This window comes from Durotheca rogersii, assembly GCF_024521655.1.
Source record: "Durotheca rogersii strain YMJ 92031201 chromosome Unknown GGS23scaffold_32, whole genome shotgun sequence".
NCBI classification, from domain to species: Eukaryota; Fungi; Ascomycota; class Sordariomycetes; order Xylariales; family Xylariaceae; genus Durotheca; species Durotheca rogersii.
In genome coordinates, this window is record NW_026251263.1 from 1 (window position 1) to 18,476 (window position 18,476).

An 18,476-nucleotide genomic window follows, 5' to 3' on the forward strand; every position below is an offset into this window, starting at 1 on the left:
TTATAACGATAGGACTTCTATATCCTCTTAATCGGGTACTTCTCTTTCGATATACTCGCCGTTAGGACCTCTAGCTTGCTTAACTACGTTAACTTCGACTAGGTCCGTTTTAATAATATCCTTATAATAATAAATACCTTCGTCGTCGATAAGACCCTTAATTTAATTATAACCTAAGATCCCCGTCTCGTATAATTCGTAGCTATATTTACGTTCGACTATTTAAATAACGTTAATCTCCGATATAGCTCTTAGTATTTTTTCCTACTTTAATATTACTTCCTCGCTCTTAAAGTATCGTAAGTCGAAGGATATAAGCTTTAGCTTTCCGGCTAGATAGTAATATACTATCCTACGTACTTACTCTAGAGATTCCTTACTTTAATATACGTAAAATAAAATATAATAAGCGATCGGTTTTCCTTTACGCTTAACTTAAGTAATAATCGATCCTAGGACTAACGTTAACTCTAGCTTATCTAGGTTTCCGTTCTCGAAGTAATATAATCGCTTATTATTCCTATGGTAGAACCGATTCTAGGTTATATCCATTAGTAGCGGATAACGGTTATAGTTATAAAACCGATTGAAAGTATTATAAAACTAATATTCGAATTCCTTATAATTATTCGTTTAAGTTAATAAAATCCTACTACGTATGCCTCGGTAGTCTAGTATAATACTACGTCTAAAGCCTATTAGGGTTCTTCCGTTAGTTTATAGGTTATAAAGACTTAGGTTCCGAACCGTATTTACTAGGAACGGGTTTTCCTATTAATATTATTAATCGGCGCTATACGTATCCTTAAGGCTATAAGAGTTATTATCTTAACGGTAGTTTTACGAAGTTATCTTTATTTTTAAAGCGTTAAGCCGGTCGTAAAGGGCTTATATACTAGCTTCTTAATTAATACTTAGGTAGCCGTAAAAAGGTCTAGGCTACGAAGGAGGCGGTAGTAAAAGCATTTAAAGGCTAGGAGTCGTTAATCGTTAAACTATCTATATTATAAGCTTCTCGGGTTCTTCGAAAGTTACCGTTTTCTACTATCGTCGTTCTTCGGCTTAGGCCTTATCGGTAATTTATACTACTATACGACGTTCCGCCTACTTATAAAGCTAGGTATAAAGAATCCGGTAATCGATATCTCCGATCTTATTATAATTATAATCTCCCGTCTTATAGAACTTTATAATTAAGGATATCCGGAATCTATCGATTAGGTATCCTACTTTCTAGGGAAGCTTTCCGTTATCGTTTATAAGCTTAGAAAGACGTTTATAGTTTATAAGATACGTAAAGATCGCCTTAAGATCGCTAATTACGTTACCTCGTTCTAGCTATACGAGTTTACGTTTAACGTTAACTTAGCCTAATCTATCGGTAATCCTAAAACGGTACTTTAGGATTATAACGATAACTCTTTAGATCGTTTAATCCTTCGTAACGTCGTTAATACGCTCCCTAATAATCTTAGTCGTAATTTATTCGCCGATTTCCTTAATCTTATCGTCGTCGCTTATACGGTAGCGGTTAAATAATCGATTTACCTTCTCTAATTATTAGGTTATATTATATTTATTAAACTTAAGCCTAGGATAATCGGTAAGGTTAGGGAATCTAATAACTAGTATTACGATAATCGGGGTAGCTACCGGTATATTCTAGCTACTAAAGGCCCCGTTATTATTATTTTAAAATAATACTATAAGAATTAACGGGATAAGTATAGAGCCGCGGGTAAGGAATAGCTAAGTAAGAGTTTTATCGTCGTCCTTCTTTTCTTCGGGCGGATATAGGGGCGGAAAGCTAGTATCGACTCTTAAGGTCTTTACTAGTAGTTTAGTCTTTATTACTTCGGGTTTTAACGGCGATCTACTCCGTTTCCTAGTTACGAACTCCGTTTAATCTATCGGTACGAGGTATAAAGTAGAAAGAGGAATAGTAAGGGTCTTATTATCTAATATAAGGGTAAAGATATAATAGCTATTATTTATATCCTAATACTTTTTCTTTAGTATAGGGATATTACTATCTATTATACTATCCCGATCGATAAGGTCCGGGTATTATACGAGCTTCTTTAGTCGGCTAACGCCTAATTAAAATACGATACGTATTCCCTAGATTAATAATTTAACTATTATAAATAAGTCGACGATAATTCCTTCCATTAAGGTCTAGAACTCTTAACGTATAACCTTTATTAAGGTAATACGTATAAGGAATAAATCCCGAGTAAAGGATCGCGCTAGATACGATACCGGTTATAGCCATAGGCCGGTTTCGATTTATCGGGAGTTATTTAATAGTATTAACGGTATTACCGCTAGGCGCCGTTTTACGCCTATATTAATACTTCTCGCTATACTAACTATTAATTAATAATATAAGGCTAGCTTATATATAGGTATACTTATTAACTCGATTCTAGTTCCGTTTCCTTAATCCTCTATATCTACGTAGTTCTATTAATATTAATTCCTAGTTCTCTTTAAAACTATCGGTTACTAGTAGCTATTAATCTATTAATTCCTATCTATATTATTAATATAAATATCTATATTATATCGTATATTATATCGTTAAGTCGCTACGCCTAGGTATCTTAAAATACCTCTAGTATAATAAGTTATTAATATCTATATATTTAATTTATATCGATTAATAAGTTTAGAAGGAAAAAGAAGCTATCGTAAGGTCGGCTAAGGCATAATTACTATTAGCCTTTATCCGCCTTTAGTATTAATAAGGAAGTAGCGGGTCGTATAGGTTATCGTAATTTATACTAGAGCGCTCGTACGTCTAGTTCATATAATAGATAGATAATTATAAGGAGGCTGCCTTAATCGCTATAAGCTTTATTTATTCGTACGAAATATACTATATTATTAGCGGTTCGAGGAAGCGATTAATATCGAGGGCTAAGTACTATCCCTAGTAGCGGTAGTATTACGACGAAAGTTCTTCGGGTTTTACGGGTTCCTCCGTATAGTAAATAAATAACTATACGAAGGATGTCTTAATCGGTATAAACGCGATCTAATCGTCGTATTATATCGTAATATCGATAGCTTATTAACGTTATAAGTATTAAGGGCTAGGTATTATCTTAATAATAATAATATCGTTATAAAAGTTCCCGGGCTTATACGTACCTTCCTATAATAAATAAATAACCATAAGGCGGAATACTTTATTTAACGTAAAACGCGGGCTACTTCGCGGGTTAAATAGCGGCGCCGACGGCGATCGGTATCCTTTAAATCTTAATAACGTAATAAAAACTCCGTAAACTAAGGATTAAGGGGTCGAAAAAGTTATAAGGTAGTCGCTACTAAGGAGGAGTAAAGCGTACGCGATATTAAAAACCCGGATAGGTTTATTCGAAAGTATACTTTATTAAAGACTATAATACGTACGATAATCTAGGATAAATAAAACTAATATCGCTATATTAATCGAAAGGTAAGGAATTTAATATAGTTATCGTATCTTAGCTATGTCCTTTGGTCGTAGAAATATAATAATCGCTAGCCCGAAGGCATAAGAAGTAAAAGAAGAAAAGAAGTAAAACGCAAAAGTTACTTATTCGGCTATAGCGGTACGATAAAGTAACTTAAGCGCCTATAACTAAAATAGATATACTAATCGAAGAACGACGAATCTAATAGCAAAAACGAATCTTTAATTAAGGTAAAAATAGTAAAGATAGTAATTTAGCTAGGTAATAATCTAAATAATAAGCATAGCATATCCCGTACTTACGGGAGCTATGGTTACTCTATATAGGCATAAGGCCTATCGTAGCGTATCACGTAATGCATTAAGAGGGTATGTCTTACCGTACTACTATAGTACCCCGATATACCCCGTTCGGATTACTATAGCTTATGGAACTATATTATCGACCCTAGTAAATAATCGCGATAGACTTTATTACGGACTTACTAATATCTAACGGTTACGATTCTATATAGGTTATTATAAATCCCTTTATTAAAATAACGTACTTTATTTCGTTAAAAAAGGACGGTAAAAAAGCCGAGGACTTAATACTTATTTTCGTTCGTAATTATTAGCGGCTATATAGGATCCCTTTAGATATTATCTCCGACCGAGACTTACGATTTACCTCCTATATATGGAAGGATATTCTAAAGCTCCTGGAAATTAAACCTAGAATAAGTACCGCCTTTTATCCTTAAACCGATAAGTAGACGGAAAGATTTAACTAAATCCTAGAAGTATACCTACGCGCCTTCGTAAATTACGAAATAAGCGACTAGGAAAGCCTATTTCCTACTACCGAATTTACTTATAATAATACTACTTTAATAGCTACCGGTATATTACCCTTTTACGTTAACTACGGGTAATACTTAGCGGCATATAATTCCCTATTAGGTATCCCTAAGAATCCAGGAAGTAATCTCTATACTTATTAAATAACTAGGGTATATAACGAGGCTAGGTAGCATTTAAAGAAAATACGGTAGCGAATAAAAGGATAAGCGGATAAGTACCGAAAGGAAGAACCTCCTTTAAAGGTCGGGTAACTTATTATATTAAACGCTTATAACATTAAAACCAAACGCCTTATAAAAAAGATAGATAAAAAAATGCTCGGTTTCTTTAAGATTTAAAAGGTCGTTTTTCTTATAACCGTAACTTTAATATTCCCGAGAGGCTAGCGTATTTATAGTATCTTTTACGTATTCCTTATTAAACCTTACCGCGCTAGTAATTAGAAATTACTTAACCTTAATTAGGTCTTACGGGAGGTAGCCCCGATTAAGGTAGAAGACTACGAGGTAGATAAGGTATTAGATTCCGCTAAAACCGGAAAAGTTATTAAATATTTAATAAAGTAATAAGGTTAGCCGGCTAAGCGTTACTAGACTTAGGAGCCGTAGGAATACTTTACTACCGAAGGAATAAAAGAAGCTATTAAGTTATTTTATTAATAAAACCTTAATAAGCTTATTAACTAACGAGCCTAGGTACCTAATTAACGCTTAAAGACGAGCTTCTTCGATAAGAAGAGATAATATTATACGGGGATAGAACCTTACGTTAATAATTAGGTTATAAGGGTTAAGAGGATAATATCGGGTATTAAGGTTATTACCTCGGGAACCTATTAAGGAAAAGTCCTAGATAAGCTTCGGATAGCTTCGGTAGTAAGGTATAAAGGTATAAAGGTACGAGGGTACCTTTAAGATATATTAAAACGAGAAGGGGACGACGGACTTAAAGAAGAATAAGGACCTAAGAGACCCCCTATAGAATTATTAGTTAAATTAAACCTATTCCAAGCATATCCCCTTGTTATACGGCCCGGAGCGTAAAGAGCAGGCCCTCGACCAGAGGATCGACGGAGGGAAAGACGGCGAGAGAGACGAGTCGCTATCCTAGGGGGAATGAAGCATGAAGCGGCCGAGGGCAGGCGATAACGGCTCGCGTGTATTGGACTTTGAATGAGGCATACGCTCGGAGTTATGGCGCAGTAGGTCGTCATTCTTTCAGAATGGCTCTTGACGCAGATGGATGGCGGTTCCTCTTGGATCTCCTTGGCATACTACACAGATTGATTAGTATTTGACGCCCGATATTGAACGTGTTACGTGAGGGGGGGTATTAGGTACGATGTCATATGATGCGGCTAACTCTGTGTGATTCTCATCGCGAGTGAATGTTATCGATACCGCTTGCGCCGAGATTAGAGGGCGAGAACAAGCCGCGCACCGAAATCATTCACGGAATAAACCTTTCCATAGGCTAGCTAGCTCTTGCAGCCCAGGAAGGTGGCTGAAAATGGAATGCAGCGAGCGAGTAGGTATACAGGTGAAAGGGGGAAGTCATTCGGGGGAGGATTTGCGACGGAGCTTGCTGCTATGCCTAGGTAATATTGTCTCGACAACTCGGCGAGCACCCGGGTAGGTAGATAGGTATGTACCTAAGCGTTACCGTGTAGTTATGCATTGTGCCGAGTTAAGCCTCGACGGACCAGGTCAGGCTACGCTGGCCGGGGGGCACGTTGCCGGCCCACCGGCTTGGGTCGGCGTCACCCTGATAAGCGAAAACTTAAAAAAAAAAACACTGCCGCCGAACGGGTACGAGAGTACCTATACCTATTACCTATACCAGGTACCTACCTTATAGTGCACTGTAACCTATAGGTGGTAAATGTACCCACCCGACCCCTACTAGGTGCCCGCCATCAGTGTAGACACGCCACCTAACCTACCTAGACTACCCTGGACTGCCCCGTCTACGGCTCTCATTGCACCCCCCGGGTTCATGGTGCGTAGGGAGGTAGGTACCTGAGGGAGAGAAGTACCAGTTGAATAACCACCACGTCCTCTTCCGGCCAGTAAAATAATTTACCTATTTCGCCTTCCTTCCTCAATGTCGGCAAACACCTTCCATTGCAGAGCTCGCGGGGGTCTCGAATTTCGCAGCCATCCGAACCTCGCCAATGGATCGCCGCCAGATTAACCCGCCCAGCTTCTATTTTTATCGTCGAAAGGGGAGGGAGAGGGGTCGATTGATCTTTGAATTGCACGTGTAGCACGTGCGCCGACAATAATCTCCCGTGGTGTCGCGTCCGACTTTTTGCCCGTTGAGCCTGGCGTCCCGGTCTCGTTGCCTCGATGAGGGAGAGCGATTAGGGTTGCAGCAGGGAGCCTCGGCGACGCAATATCGACGCGCAACTCGACGACTTGGAATTGTCCCGACGGAGACTGGCAGCAGAGTCCAAGAGGAGAGCTTCGAGGATCGGCTTCCACAACCCGGCAACCCCCCCCTCCCCCCCGTTCTCGTCGTTGGGCAGATGTGGGCAAGGTGACAATGGCGGCGGAAAGAAGAAGGAAAAGAACCCATCTCCACAATTCCTCGAAGATCTCAATTCGCGAGACGGAGAAACAGAGAGACGGGGAGAGAGGGAGAGGGAGGGGGGAAAAATAAGGGAGCGGGCAGGCGAGGAAGAGAAGAAGCGCGAGAGGATTCCGACCTCATTCCCCGGTTGCTAGGCATCGCAATCCGTCGAGCGCGCGCGGCAGATGCCTGCAACGATCTTGACAAATACTCTCTCTCCCCGCGAGACATCTCCACTACTAAGCGATAGGTACGACAACCTCTCGCCCGACGGACCCGGCTGGGATCCGTCCAGCAGCGGCAAGAATAGACGTCATGGCACGACGCGGGAAGCATGTGCCATTCCCCAGTTCGCTGCACCCTACTGCTCCATGTAATGTCGATCTGTGCGCGCGCGCGCGCGCGTCGAAGGGGGGAGGGGTGCCGCTCGCTGCGCGTGCATGCATACATACATGCGCAGGTGAGATAGGGGATGGGCATGGGCCATAGGCCATGGGCCATGGTATGGTATGGCAGATGGTCGAGCAGGCTGCTCGATGCGCGAAAGACGGGTTGCTATTAATAACCCGTGGAAATATTGTCTAGCATCTGCGTTGCCACCGACACCCAGACGCACCCCCTCCCCTCCCCGGCGGGTGGAGGTGACGACAGGCTCGTAGGGACTAGCGAGGCGATAGATGCGCTCCTCATCTCCGACGGATACCCTCGCTGTGTCTTGCCCCGTCCCGCGTGCTCACCTGACTGGCGATGCCGTCATGGCCCACCGCAAAATGTGATGGGCCGTAGACGCTGCAATCTCTTCGCATCCGACCTGTCGTCGCCCGCGTCTCTGGTCGCGTCGCCGTCGTCTATTTTTGTCTCTCGCTCAGGATTGCCTTGCTACCTCGTATCGTCATATTGCCGTCTAGAACCACGCAGGCGCAACTCTTCTATAATGAGCACCTCCGCACGTTCTCCATACGGGACGCCCTCCGATGCGACTGTCCTCGGATCGAGTTGACCGGTTCCTCTGGCCTGCCTGCAGCCGTGCCGTAGAGAAATTGTGGCCGGGGCACGGGGGCAGGCCAATGAGAGTCGCTACCGAAAAGCAGGCCCGTTCGGTATTATTGATCTATGCTGCTGCGAGTTTTATACCGATGTGCCTCGAGGGGATGGGGATGAGGGGGGCTCCCCTTCTTCTCCCCATCTCGGAATTGCCAACACGAAATGCTACCCTTCATCGTCACGCCGGCAGTAAAGAGGAGTGCGAACGCGTGCGGGCGTGCGTGCGTGCGCTACCTTGACGCAAGTGCGCAACGCCCACGGGCTCGTGACAATTCCGTCTCCTATCGTGCGAGCTGATAACTCTCTTCGTCCTTGGCGAACAGTAATTTGGCGCTGTAGGGGGAGATGATAAGTGGCGCAACTCGCGTGCGCGCGCGCGGTTGAGGCTTGGAGGGAGGGGAGCTAGAGAGAACGCACGACGGGGAAAGACACGATGCCCCTTTTGGTCTTATTAGTGACTTTTTTTTTTATCACAATCGTCGTCGTCTAGCCTCGATACGGCCTGCCCTCCACGCCACGGCCAGACGGAGAACGAAAGGGAGCGCGCGCGAGACGGACGGAGAGCGAGAGAGGGAGCGGGGGCAGAGACCCAACAACTTGACATCACCAAACCCTCTCTCGTCTCCCCTCCCTTCTCCTACGGCGCTGCTGGAGACCTTCTCGCCAGCGGGTGTGTGCCAAGCGCCGCCTAGATTCCCATTGCACCCGCGGTTACATTCCGAGGGCGCCCTATAGTCCATACCCTTGACCGCAATCTGCATGTATTCCGCGGCGCACCCCTAACTCCACGTATACTTGTTCGCCCGTACCTATGTTGGCCTGCTCCACGAGGTTATTTCGAGACTGACCTTGCAGCCGTCGGGCTATCTTTAAAAAACACGCCTCGCCGTCGGATCCATTCACTTTCTCGCGCTAGGATTGCGGCGGCATCTCACCGCACATTCCCATCCCCGGTCGTTTCTTTTTCCTTTCCTTGATTTTTTCTTTCCTTTTCCCCCCTCCCGATCCTTCGCCGCACTCGCTTTTTGGCTGACCATGTCTGGTAGCATAACGACGCCATTTGGCCATGCGGTGCCGCCTGCGCCGCGCCACTCCGTCACCGTCCATATGCCGGGGTGGGAGACGGTCGAGAAGTTCGCGTCCGACCCGGCCTCCGTCATCGGGACCTTCCAGAACGTCTATCCGCGCATGAAGCCGCACCAAGATATCGCCGATGTGAGAGAACTCCCACCGCCTGCGATCCCGTCTGCGGCACCCCGGCCTGGCTAACCCACGCTCTGTGCGCAGCTGTCCGCCGCCGTCCTCAAGTACACCGACGCCGAGGACCAAGCGTGCCTGCTGTTCTCGTCGTTGCAGTCGGCGAGGGAGTGCGTTGAATATGCCACCTCCGAGAGGCGGGACGACGGCACCAGCAAGAAGCCCGTTCCGCCGGACCAGATAGTGGTTCGTACCTTCAACGCGGTGGATCGCTTCTTTGCCGTGCTATTCCCGTCGGAGTGGCTCAGCATCGTCGCCAACTTCTGGGTCACGCCCGGTGCCGGCATCTCGTCTCGGTTCGCCGACGCGAATCTTAAGCGCATTGCGTCGCTCGCCGAGCTCCCGACGCCGACCGCCGAGTCCGTCCGCCCAGGCTTCGAGAGCACGGCGCACCAGGACATCCGCCACCGGATCGTGCAGCACCTGGGGCGTTCCTCGCTGACCCCTCGCGACCAGCCGAGGCCGACGCCTGACGACGTCTACCTCTTCCAGACCGGCATGGCCTCCATCTTCAAGCCGCACACTTACATGCTCAAGCGCAACGCCGGCACCACCGTGCTCTTCGGCATGTCGTTCATAAACACGCCCGTGGTCTTTGAGGAGTTCGGCCCCGGCCTCGCATTCTTCGGCAATGGCGGCGAGGAGGACCTGCGCGACCTCGAGAAATTTCTCGAGGAAGAGAGGGACGCCGGGCGGAAGGTGCAGGCGATCTGGACCGAGTTCCCGGCAAATCCGCTGCTCGAGACCGCCGATCTGGCGAAGCTCCGGGAGCTGGCGAGCACGTACGACGTCGTGCTCGCGATCGACGACACGATCGGCAGCTGGGCGAACGTCGACATCACGTACGTGGCTGACATGCTTGTTACCTCTCTAACGAAATCATTCAACGGCTACGCAGATGCGATCGCGGGAAGCGTGATCCTCAACCCGGCGTCCCGCAAGTACCACGAGCTCAAGACGCTCTTTGACAACTACTACGTGCCGGAGCTCTACATCGACGACGCCGAGGTCATCGACCACAACAGCCGCGACTACATCGACCGCACGCTCAAGCTCAACGCCAACGCCGCCGCGATCGCCGACTACCTGCAGTCGTGCGCCGAGGACCCGGCCAGCGCCGTCTGCCGCGTCTTCTACCCATCTATCAACGCGTCGGGCGCGCACTACAGGCAGTTCATGCGGCCGGACAAGATCTCGGGATACGGGTGCCTACTGAGCGTCGAGCTCGAGGACGTAGCGACGACGGCGGCCTTCTACGACGCGCTCAATGTGCACAAGGGCCCACACCTCGGCGCCCCCTTTACGCTCGCCTTCGCCTACGTCATGTGCATGTACGGGGGCCGACTCGACTGGGCCGCGCGGTACGGCATGAAGCCGACGCAGATCCGGGTCTCGGCCGGGCTCGAGGAGACCGAGGCGCTGGTCGACGAGTTCAGGCTCGCCGTGCAGGCGGCCGACAGGGTCAAGCAGGGCGGTGGCGCCGAAGCCGCTTGACGATGTAGCTAGATTACAGAGATACCCCCCCTCCTACACCTTCTACACCTTCCACCACGCCTCCAACCTTGACCGCCTCCGAATCTAGACCCTTTCTCCCTCCCTCCCCCCCTTTTATCCCGCCCCCGTTCGCACCCACTCCCCTAGACACTTTGTCGCGCCCGCTCGCATCATTCCGCTGTATGTATTAGGTAGCTAGTTGGCTCGGTTAGCGAAGCTATGCCATGAACGTAACCTCGAAATCCTGCTCTCTTCGTCCTCGTAGTTCCATAATCGCCGATATTACGTGACACGAATGCGGGTGAGTTAACGCTGACCACAGGATCCTAAATTTCTGGCTTTTCGAGCCTGCGTGCCGCACTACGCAAGCAAGAGACCTACAGCATTAACCGAGGATGGACGGGGCCTAGACATGACTCGATGCATAGCGATGCGAGTGAGCGGCGGTAGCAGGGAAGTATTGTTACGCTGAGCGAGCCGGGAACGTCTGCGAGTAACGGGGAGGATGTGTTACCGTTGCCCGTAGTCACGCCATCGGAGCTGTGAAGCCGCCCCCTGGGGCAGACCGGATCGACCCGGCCCCCCCCTCTCGTGTGCACGCCGATCGGAGCCCGTCCTGGCATCGCGGCAGGCCGCCCACACGTGGCCCGGGGGCTGAGCTCGCCGAGCCGCCCGCCCCGGCACGCACAGCGGACGCCCCCTCCTCCTACCCCTCTTCTTGGTACTGCTCCTCTGTGTACCCCCCTCTCCCCTATCCCACCGCAGGGCCAAGCACCACAGCAGCCAACGTCGAGCTCGGCACCGAAACAGGAGGGGATTGGGGCTGGCTAGCTCGCTGGGTTGGGCAGGACGGCCTTGCGACCTAATCTCCGAGGCTACCCTACGCCTTACTATAGTAAGGGTGTGTGTGTCTGTGTGTGTGCCTGCGCAGCGGTGCGGTGCGGGGAAGGGCACGGAATGGGCTTGGCTTGGCTGGCCAAGCTGGCCGGCGCTCTCCCCCCGGTTGGGGCCGCGCGGGCGACCTAGCGGCGCGCGCGCGCGCGCCGAGGAGCTACGAGAGAGGCTACCTACCTAACCTCCTTAGCTGTATCCCCCCCCCCCCCACCAGCGAAATTTCCGCGTCGTTCCGTAATGCGCGATAGGGGAAGGGGGGGTGGGTGAGGGGAGAAGAGGGAGGAGGAGGACAGGGCCCAGCCTGTCTGCCGCCCGCCGCGGCGCCGTCGACTGCTACCTTTCGCCACACCGTAAGCGAGATGAGAGCTCCGCTACGCCTGTCGTCAACTGACAGCGGTTTCTGATCGCGTGCATGTGCGGCGGCGCGCGCGCGCGCGTTCTGCGCCCGCAGGTGGAAAATTCTTCGAATTAAAATTACCGTAGCACTGGCGCCTCGAGAGCGAGCGAGAGAGACATTGCGTACATATGTACGTGTACGTGCAGATGTGCGTTGTGTAGGTAGGTGGGTGGGCGAGCAGTAGGTACGTAGGTGAGTGGGCGACATGCACTGAGATAATACCGCGGAGACGGCACAGTTGGCGAGAACTCGGCAGCAGCGGCGCCTGAGACCAGATGGCTCCCGCAGCGCAGAGGAACGCTGGCGTCTTGCGCGCAGGTATTTGTCACGGCCGTTGGGGTCACGCGAGAGCGGCCAGGGGGGGGGGAAGCCGACGTGATAATACCTAGCGGTGGAAGAGGAGCCGCTTGGCTCGCAAGCTGCGCGACGGATAGCTACCCGCACGGCGAGGCGCTGAAGGCAGGCCGCGAGACGAAGGCTCTGATCTAGCGTCGCGCTTCGCCTTGGGGTAGGTAACCTCATCTGTGCCCAGCGCGCGCGGCGGCCCCCTAAGCACGACGCTGAGGAGACCCAGGCCGTCTGCTAGGGTGCTCGATGGCCTCGGACGTGTCAACCGTCTGGGCGGTCTCCCCTATATCCGCGCCGAATCTCCACCCGGATAGGGTTCCGACGATGTGACGCAATACATATCGAAATTGACGCCCATCTCCCGCGGGGGGGTGGCCCCCGTCGATCCGATCTACGAGACAGCCCCAGACAGCACACAGCGACTCGCACGTCGTCACCCGTCAGCGGCGTCGCAACGCGCTCCTGATCCAAGGCCTAGCCCTCTCTCGGCGGTTCGCTACCTAAGTGCCAGAAGGACCCCTATTACCCACTGCCAGAAGAACTTCGGACGACGCGGTTGGCCTGCTGTCACGGTAGTGCTTGGGGCTCGGGACTTGGGCACAGGCAGGCCTGACGAGTTACGGACGGCGGCGTGCTACAGGGGGGGAGAGGGGGGGAGTCATGGAAGGTAAGTAGGCATGCGGCATGCTTTCACCCAGGACGGAATTAGCTATGACGGAGCATTTCTGCGGGTTATCTCGGCCTGGTAGCATCGAATTTGTTCAGCACACGTTCTACCTGCAGGTATGGCTTGGTGGATATATTCTTCAGCCGGGAAATAAGATTGGCATCCGATCGGGAAGGGTTGGTACTCCTTTTCTCTTGCTCTCCAGCTGTCGGATGCGTCCCCGCGAGAAAACTTCCTCTCGGCGGCTGCGTGGGCGTCGTTTATTTCCTCCCCGGGCGGCAATGTCTCGCCCTGACGTGCGCCAGGACGAGACCACAACACAACCAGAAAAGCCCATCCTGCCCAGGGCTTCTCTGCATGCCTAGGAGGCTCGTCAGGCAGCCAGGCGCGGACGGCGGCCGAGTCTTGGGCTTACGGATCCGATCAATAAAAGGCCCGAAACACTGTGCCCAAACTCGTAGCCCCTTTTCGCGGGCATCACCAAAAAAGAAGGTTATTTCTATAAATAGAAACTCCCCGGTAGTGCTTCGACTTCCGGGATAATTATCAACCACGAGGCCCAGGGCTGTGGTTCTGGACGGCCAAGGTACGACGGCGTGGAAATATGCACATCCGTATCGAGCTGCCTGTAAGGAAATGATATGTCACATAAATAATTAAAAGGATTATTCATCGTGGCTCTTCGCTTCCCTCTCGAACATTCCTAGGTACTTGGTATTATGCAGCCCTGGGACAGCCGGATCTATAATAGGACGAGTAATGCCGATCACAAGCAACATGTCGCATAGGTACATGCTGTTAACCCTGTCGGCAACGTGAATTAGGCGCCAAGTACCTACGAGGGGCGAGAGCGCGGTATTCGTTTGTAGAGACTTCCATGCTGCCTCTGCTATCCTTGATAGAGGTAGTCAGAGATGTAAAGACTAGGTGTGGCATGTGCTGCGTCCAAGCCGGATAGACTACATAATACCTACATTATCGGATACTGAAATAACCCAGTATGCCGGAAACCCGCGATCGAGATACTAAGACGCGAGGTGAAATTTCCTCGCGACAATGGGCCAGGGAGGGATAGCCCAACCTTGGGACTCAATAGCCTGAATTACTGTAGACCATTCCTGGTTGCCTTACTGGGCTTTCCTGGGCCAGGAACTCTTTTCGGAGCTTGTCACAACCATGCCATTTGCTGTATTAATTAGGTAGGCTTTCTAACCCCCCGAGTACCATCAAAACGACCGCGACATCAACGATCAAAAGATTCAATTGATTGATGAAAGGAAATCTATGAGTTCGAAAACGACTAATTCCTCTCGTTAAACACTTGTCTCAAGAGAAACCAACAAGAGCAATCAAAGTTCCAAGATAGCTTCAACGCGTGAAAAATCAGAGAAGACTGGGTCCGTGTGACTGGGAAGAGTCTGCCAGGACCCGATTGATACTGCGAGATGGTATTATCTGGCAGAGCTTAACATGAGTGGATTTCCACCTGAGTCTTAGTCTGATCCTTGAGGACTTCACCATCCATAATTCCGTGAACATAGCTAGAACCAACGAGATTGAAACAAAGTCTTGCGAGATGGTGGCAGCCTTCTCGACTTGGGTTTTGGTCGTCAGTATCCCGCAGGATATAAGGCAGTCCACTGCCTCGAAGCACATATACCTTGTCGCCAACGTTCATCCCCGGCGGTCCGATGCCCATGAGCCCCTGATCCGTGAGGAAAAAGCGAGTATCCCGGACGGTTAACGTAACAATCACTTCAAAATGCAAAATCCACTCGACCGGAACTCCCTCTCCCTGTGTTTCATCAGTAGCGATAATGTCCCACCAGTCGCGGCATAGTTCTCGGTCGTCCTCCGTGGATCGAACGTAACGCGGCGGCGGAAGGCCAAGCATACGCGTTAATTGTTGTTTCCCGTGTACCACATCCCCGCCTAGAGTATTTCGAAAGGCGTCCGACCGGGATTGGCCGTTCGTATAGGCTCCATCGAGAGCCAGCCCGTTCTCAGGGATCATTCTCTCCCATTCTCTTAGAGCGTTAATAAACGCGGCAGCATCGTTGATGTCGCATACAGGCCCCACTGATGTGACCTTGCCAACCATAAACCCATCCGTAAGGAGCTCGGAATTGCGGCACAAATTGGCCTTAGACAACTCGCCGCCTGCGCTGTATAGCGTAGGATCCCCATCCAGCTGCCGAAATCCACCATCTCTATCATCACCAACAGTCCAATCGTGAACCCACGACGGGAGATTCGGAATCGTAGATGGTCTCAGAACCCCTTGCAGAATATTTAAAGAGTTTGTCTCCTCTATGATATTCATCATGGTGTTGATATACACCTGTTTGGTTTCGATAGAGTAGTTGGGCTTCAAAGGAGCAGCTCGCGTCCACATCGACATTCCCAGAAGCGCGTTAACTTTATCCCGTGGGTCACCCGCTTGTCGTGTGCGGAATTCTCGAAGATGATCGGAGAGCTCCTGTCGGCTATAAACCTGCTCTAAACGAGTGATTTCCGATACCTTCATCATAAACCTTTTGAGTACTCTGAATTCGGGATCCCGGGCACTCGCCATGCTCTCTATACAGCAGAAGTTTGCATGGATGTTCAACCAGTATCGAGCGGAGCCTAGCAGTTCGAAAGGTATCATGATGTGATATATAACAATCCAGGATCCCTTGGCAAGGCAAGCTTCTTGGATGGTCCATACCCTGTCCCACCAGGCATTATCAACCCAGCGGGATAGGACCTGGAATGCTCCCTCAAATAAAGGTGCTATCTCAACATGATATCCCTTCCTCTCACAGCTTGGGCAGGATCCACAGGAACCGTATTCAAAAATTCCTGAATCCATTGGATGGCCAGCTTCTTTTAAGCCGCTGAGTATATCTAGGAACTTGATGGCGGATCGAGTGTTCTGAACTTCAGGGCTAGTAGGTCCGCCGAAGCGACTCGTGAGGGAGCCGAAGCTGTCGACTTCGTCGCTGGGTCCTGGGTAGTGGGTAGTTGGAGGGACGACGATATCGCCCTGCGGATTCACGACTCCGTTGTCGTTCGGGGTTCCCAGCCAGCAGAAAACTTGTTGAGCATTCGCATAGATTTGGTCCATCAGCGAGACTTGATGTTCTCGCTCTGGGATATCGTCTTGGTTGATACAGATGGCGTCGATCCAAAGAATTCGCTCCGTGTCGGTCTTTCGAAGATATTGAAGCGCAGTGTAGAGATTGAGAGTCACCGAGAAACCAACGCTTTCAAGTGTGATAGGCTGGAGGTTATCCCGGTCTCCCCATACGTAAGACAAAGCTACATATGTTGGGTTCTCATCCAAATGGTTGTGAGATAGACGACAGGATATGGGATTCGAAAGTTGACCCGGCAGCAAGTGTAGCAATCGAATATCTCGACGTGTGTGATCTAAAGGGAAGTGACGATACTTTCCCCCTGACATCTTGGACGCTCGTAACGAAAGCGACAATATCCTTGCTCTGCTTTGAAATGTGTTGAAGTGTAGGTATTCAAGAGATAACAAAGATTTCAGCATTCGACGTACTGCGTAATTAATATATAAATATTGACTTGATAAGATGCGGAGAAGAAAGTAGGCTGCAAGTCGGTGACGTTACGCTTTTAATGTTACGGTAGCAATGCAGAGACAACAAGGCGATACAATAATCTTCATTTCGAACACTCATCTGGTTGGCGAGCCTCGTGTAAGTACGTCAAGTAGAAGCCGGCGTCATTCGGAACGGGACAGGGCTTGTTCGTCGCTCTACATACAGGATGCCATTTTCGGGCCCCAAATCTTCCAGTCCTTGGAGCTGCCTATGCCACGTCGGCATCATTTAATATATGCAAGATAACCCAAAGGTTCCCTTCACCCTACGTGGATCTATCCGCCGAAACCAGAGACAGTACCCAACTTCAACCTAGAGGTGCTTAAATTCGAATCCGAGATAACCGTCGTAACGACCAGTCCTAGCCCCGACAATATCAACAGAACGGATCTCATTCGGCACAGGTACCCTCTCCCTTATCATACCGTAAGTTGAAGAGAGAACCCAGAGGAGCACAGCGTGGGTGGTTAGCGCGACCAATAGAGTTGCGGCTGAAAATAAGAGGAGTGGTGGATATTAATATCTAAATATCATAACTAGTTTCGACATTGCGCAGGAGTCAAGTTGGCTAATCTGGGAAGCTATGGATCCCTTAACTTCTAGTCACGGTATATCAGCTGCCCAATCTACGTTCCCGTTATGGGCCTGTCCGGACTCCGCTCGTGTTTTGTAGGTAGCTAACCCTCAGGTAGAGGGATTTTTCGACGCCAAGGCTCCGTTGGGAGTGCACGATTCTCACTTGTCATAAAGCCAATACTTTTCTCCTGGGTGAGACTCATTTCTCTTGCTGCATCGTATGGTGTCATAGAGTATGCGAAAGAGGGAGATGGGCCCCGTGAAGTTCTGTTACTGCCCGAATTCCAAATGATCCAGGTAAGTGCCGCATAAGCGCTAAGCCTCCCGTGAGGCAGGTAATTCCCCGATAGCGATAGTGACCAAAGCGTACAGCTGCCATGACCCTCCGAGCTCTAGCCAGCCCGCTCCGGGACCTCCTCGAGGGGCGTCACCTTCCTGACCACGCGGGCGGGCGTGCCCATGGCGACGCTCCAGGGCGGGACGTCCTTGGTGACGACGGCGCCGGCGGCGATGGTGCAGCCCTGGCCGACGGTGACGCCGGGGAGGACGACGACGTTGGCGCCGAGCCAGCAGTCGTCGCCGATGGCGATGGGCCTCGCGTACTCGATGTCGTCGCGGCGGCTCTGGACCTCGGTCTCGTGGGTGGCGGTGATGAGGGAGACGTTGGGCCCGAACAGCACGCGGTCGCCGACGGTGACGAGCGCGCAGTCCAGGATGGTCAGGTTGAAGTTGGCGTAGAACCGGTGCCCGAGCCGGATGTTGCACCCGTAGTCGACCGCGATCGACGGCTCGATGAAGACGCCGTCCCCGACGCGGCCGAAGAGCTGCCGTAGCAATTCCAGCCGCGCCGTCGCCAGGGTCCCGAAGTCGGCCTCCGGGTCGTCCGGGAAGTAGCTGTTGTACTTGTGCATCCAAGCGCGGGCCCTGAAGCGCGCCTTCGACAGCGCGGGATCTAGAGCGTTGTACCTAGCGGGTGGGCATTCGGGGTCAGAGCGCCTCCTCTAGGATGCGAGATCTCTTGATGCTCGATTCTCGGAGACCCCGTGGCGTGGGCGGCGGCGGGGAGCACTCACAGCATCCCCGATATCATCTTGTCGTATTCTTCCGACCGTGGCACGTGGGCTAGGCTAGCCGCCTTCTCCAGCTCGGCGGGGTTCTTTTCCGAAGCCGCCATGCTTTCTATCTCCCGCCCGGTCCCGGATTCAGCCGGGCTTTAGGCCCTATAGGATTTCTGGCGGCGAACGGCGAATAAACACTGTAGCATCGACGGCACAGGATCGCCTTGGCGGGCCTGGGAAAGGGGAAGAG

The 18,476-nt window shown here is 50.5% G+C and overlaps 2 protein-coding genes across 2 annotated transcripts; one reads left to right on the top strand and one right to left on the bottom strand.

The window, feature by feature from the left end:
• Positions 1-8,819: 8,819 nt before the first annotated feature.
• On the top strand, positions 8,820-10,861 carry GGS23DRAFT_316608 (pyridoxal phosphate-dependent transferase). The gene is made up of 2 exons (XM_051512845.1): positions 8,820-9,136; positions 9,209-10,861. The coding sequence occupies exons 1-2, from the start codon at positions 8,957-8,959 to the stop codon at positions 10,670-10,672; spliced, it is 1,644 nt and encodes a 547-aa protein (XP_051368116.1). The 5' UTR covers positions 8,820-8,956; the 3' UTR covers positions 10,673-10,861.
• Positions 10,862-14,147: 3,286 nt separating this feature from the next.
• GGS23DRAFT_585310 (heterokaryon incompatibility protein-domain-containing protein) lies at positions 14,148-16,494 on the bottom strand. The gene has a single exon (XM_051517368.1). The coding sequence runs from the start codon at positions 16,424-16,426 to the stop codon at positions 14,444-14,446; it is 1,983 nt and encodes a 660-aa protein (XP_051368117.1). The 5' UTR covers positions 16,427-16,494; the 3' UTR covers positions 14,148-14,443.
• Positions 16,495-18,476: the final 1,982 nt, after the last annotated feature.

Excerpts from the sequence above, each read along its gene's own strand:
- GGS23DRAFT_585310 (XM_051517368.1), bottom strand. The coding sequence starts at position 16,426 with ATGTCAGGGGGAAAGTATCGTCACTTCCCTTTAGATCACACACGTCGA.
- GGS23DRAFT_316608 (XM_051512845.1), top strand. The coding sequence starts at position 8,957 with ATGTCTGGTAGCATAACGACGCCATTTGGCCATGCGGTGCCGCCTGCG. Across the intron at positions 9,137-9,208 it reads CGCACCAAGATATCGCCGAT|CTGTCCGCCGCCGTCCTCAA; the intron begins GTGAGAGAACTC and ends CTCTGTGCGCAG.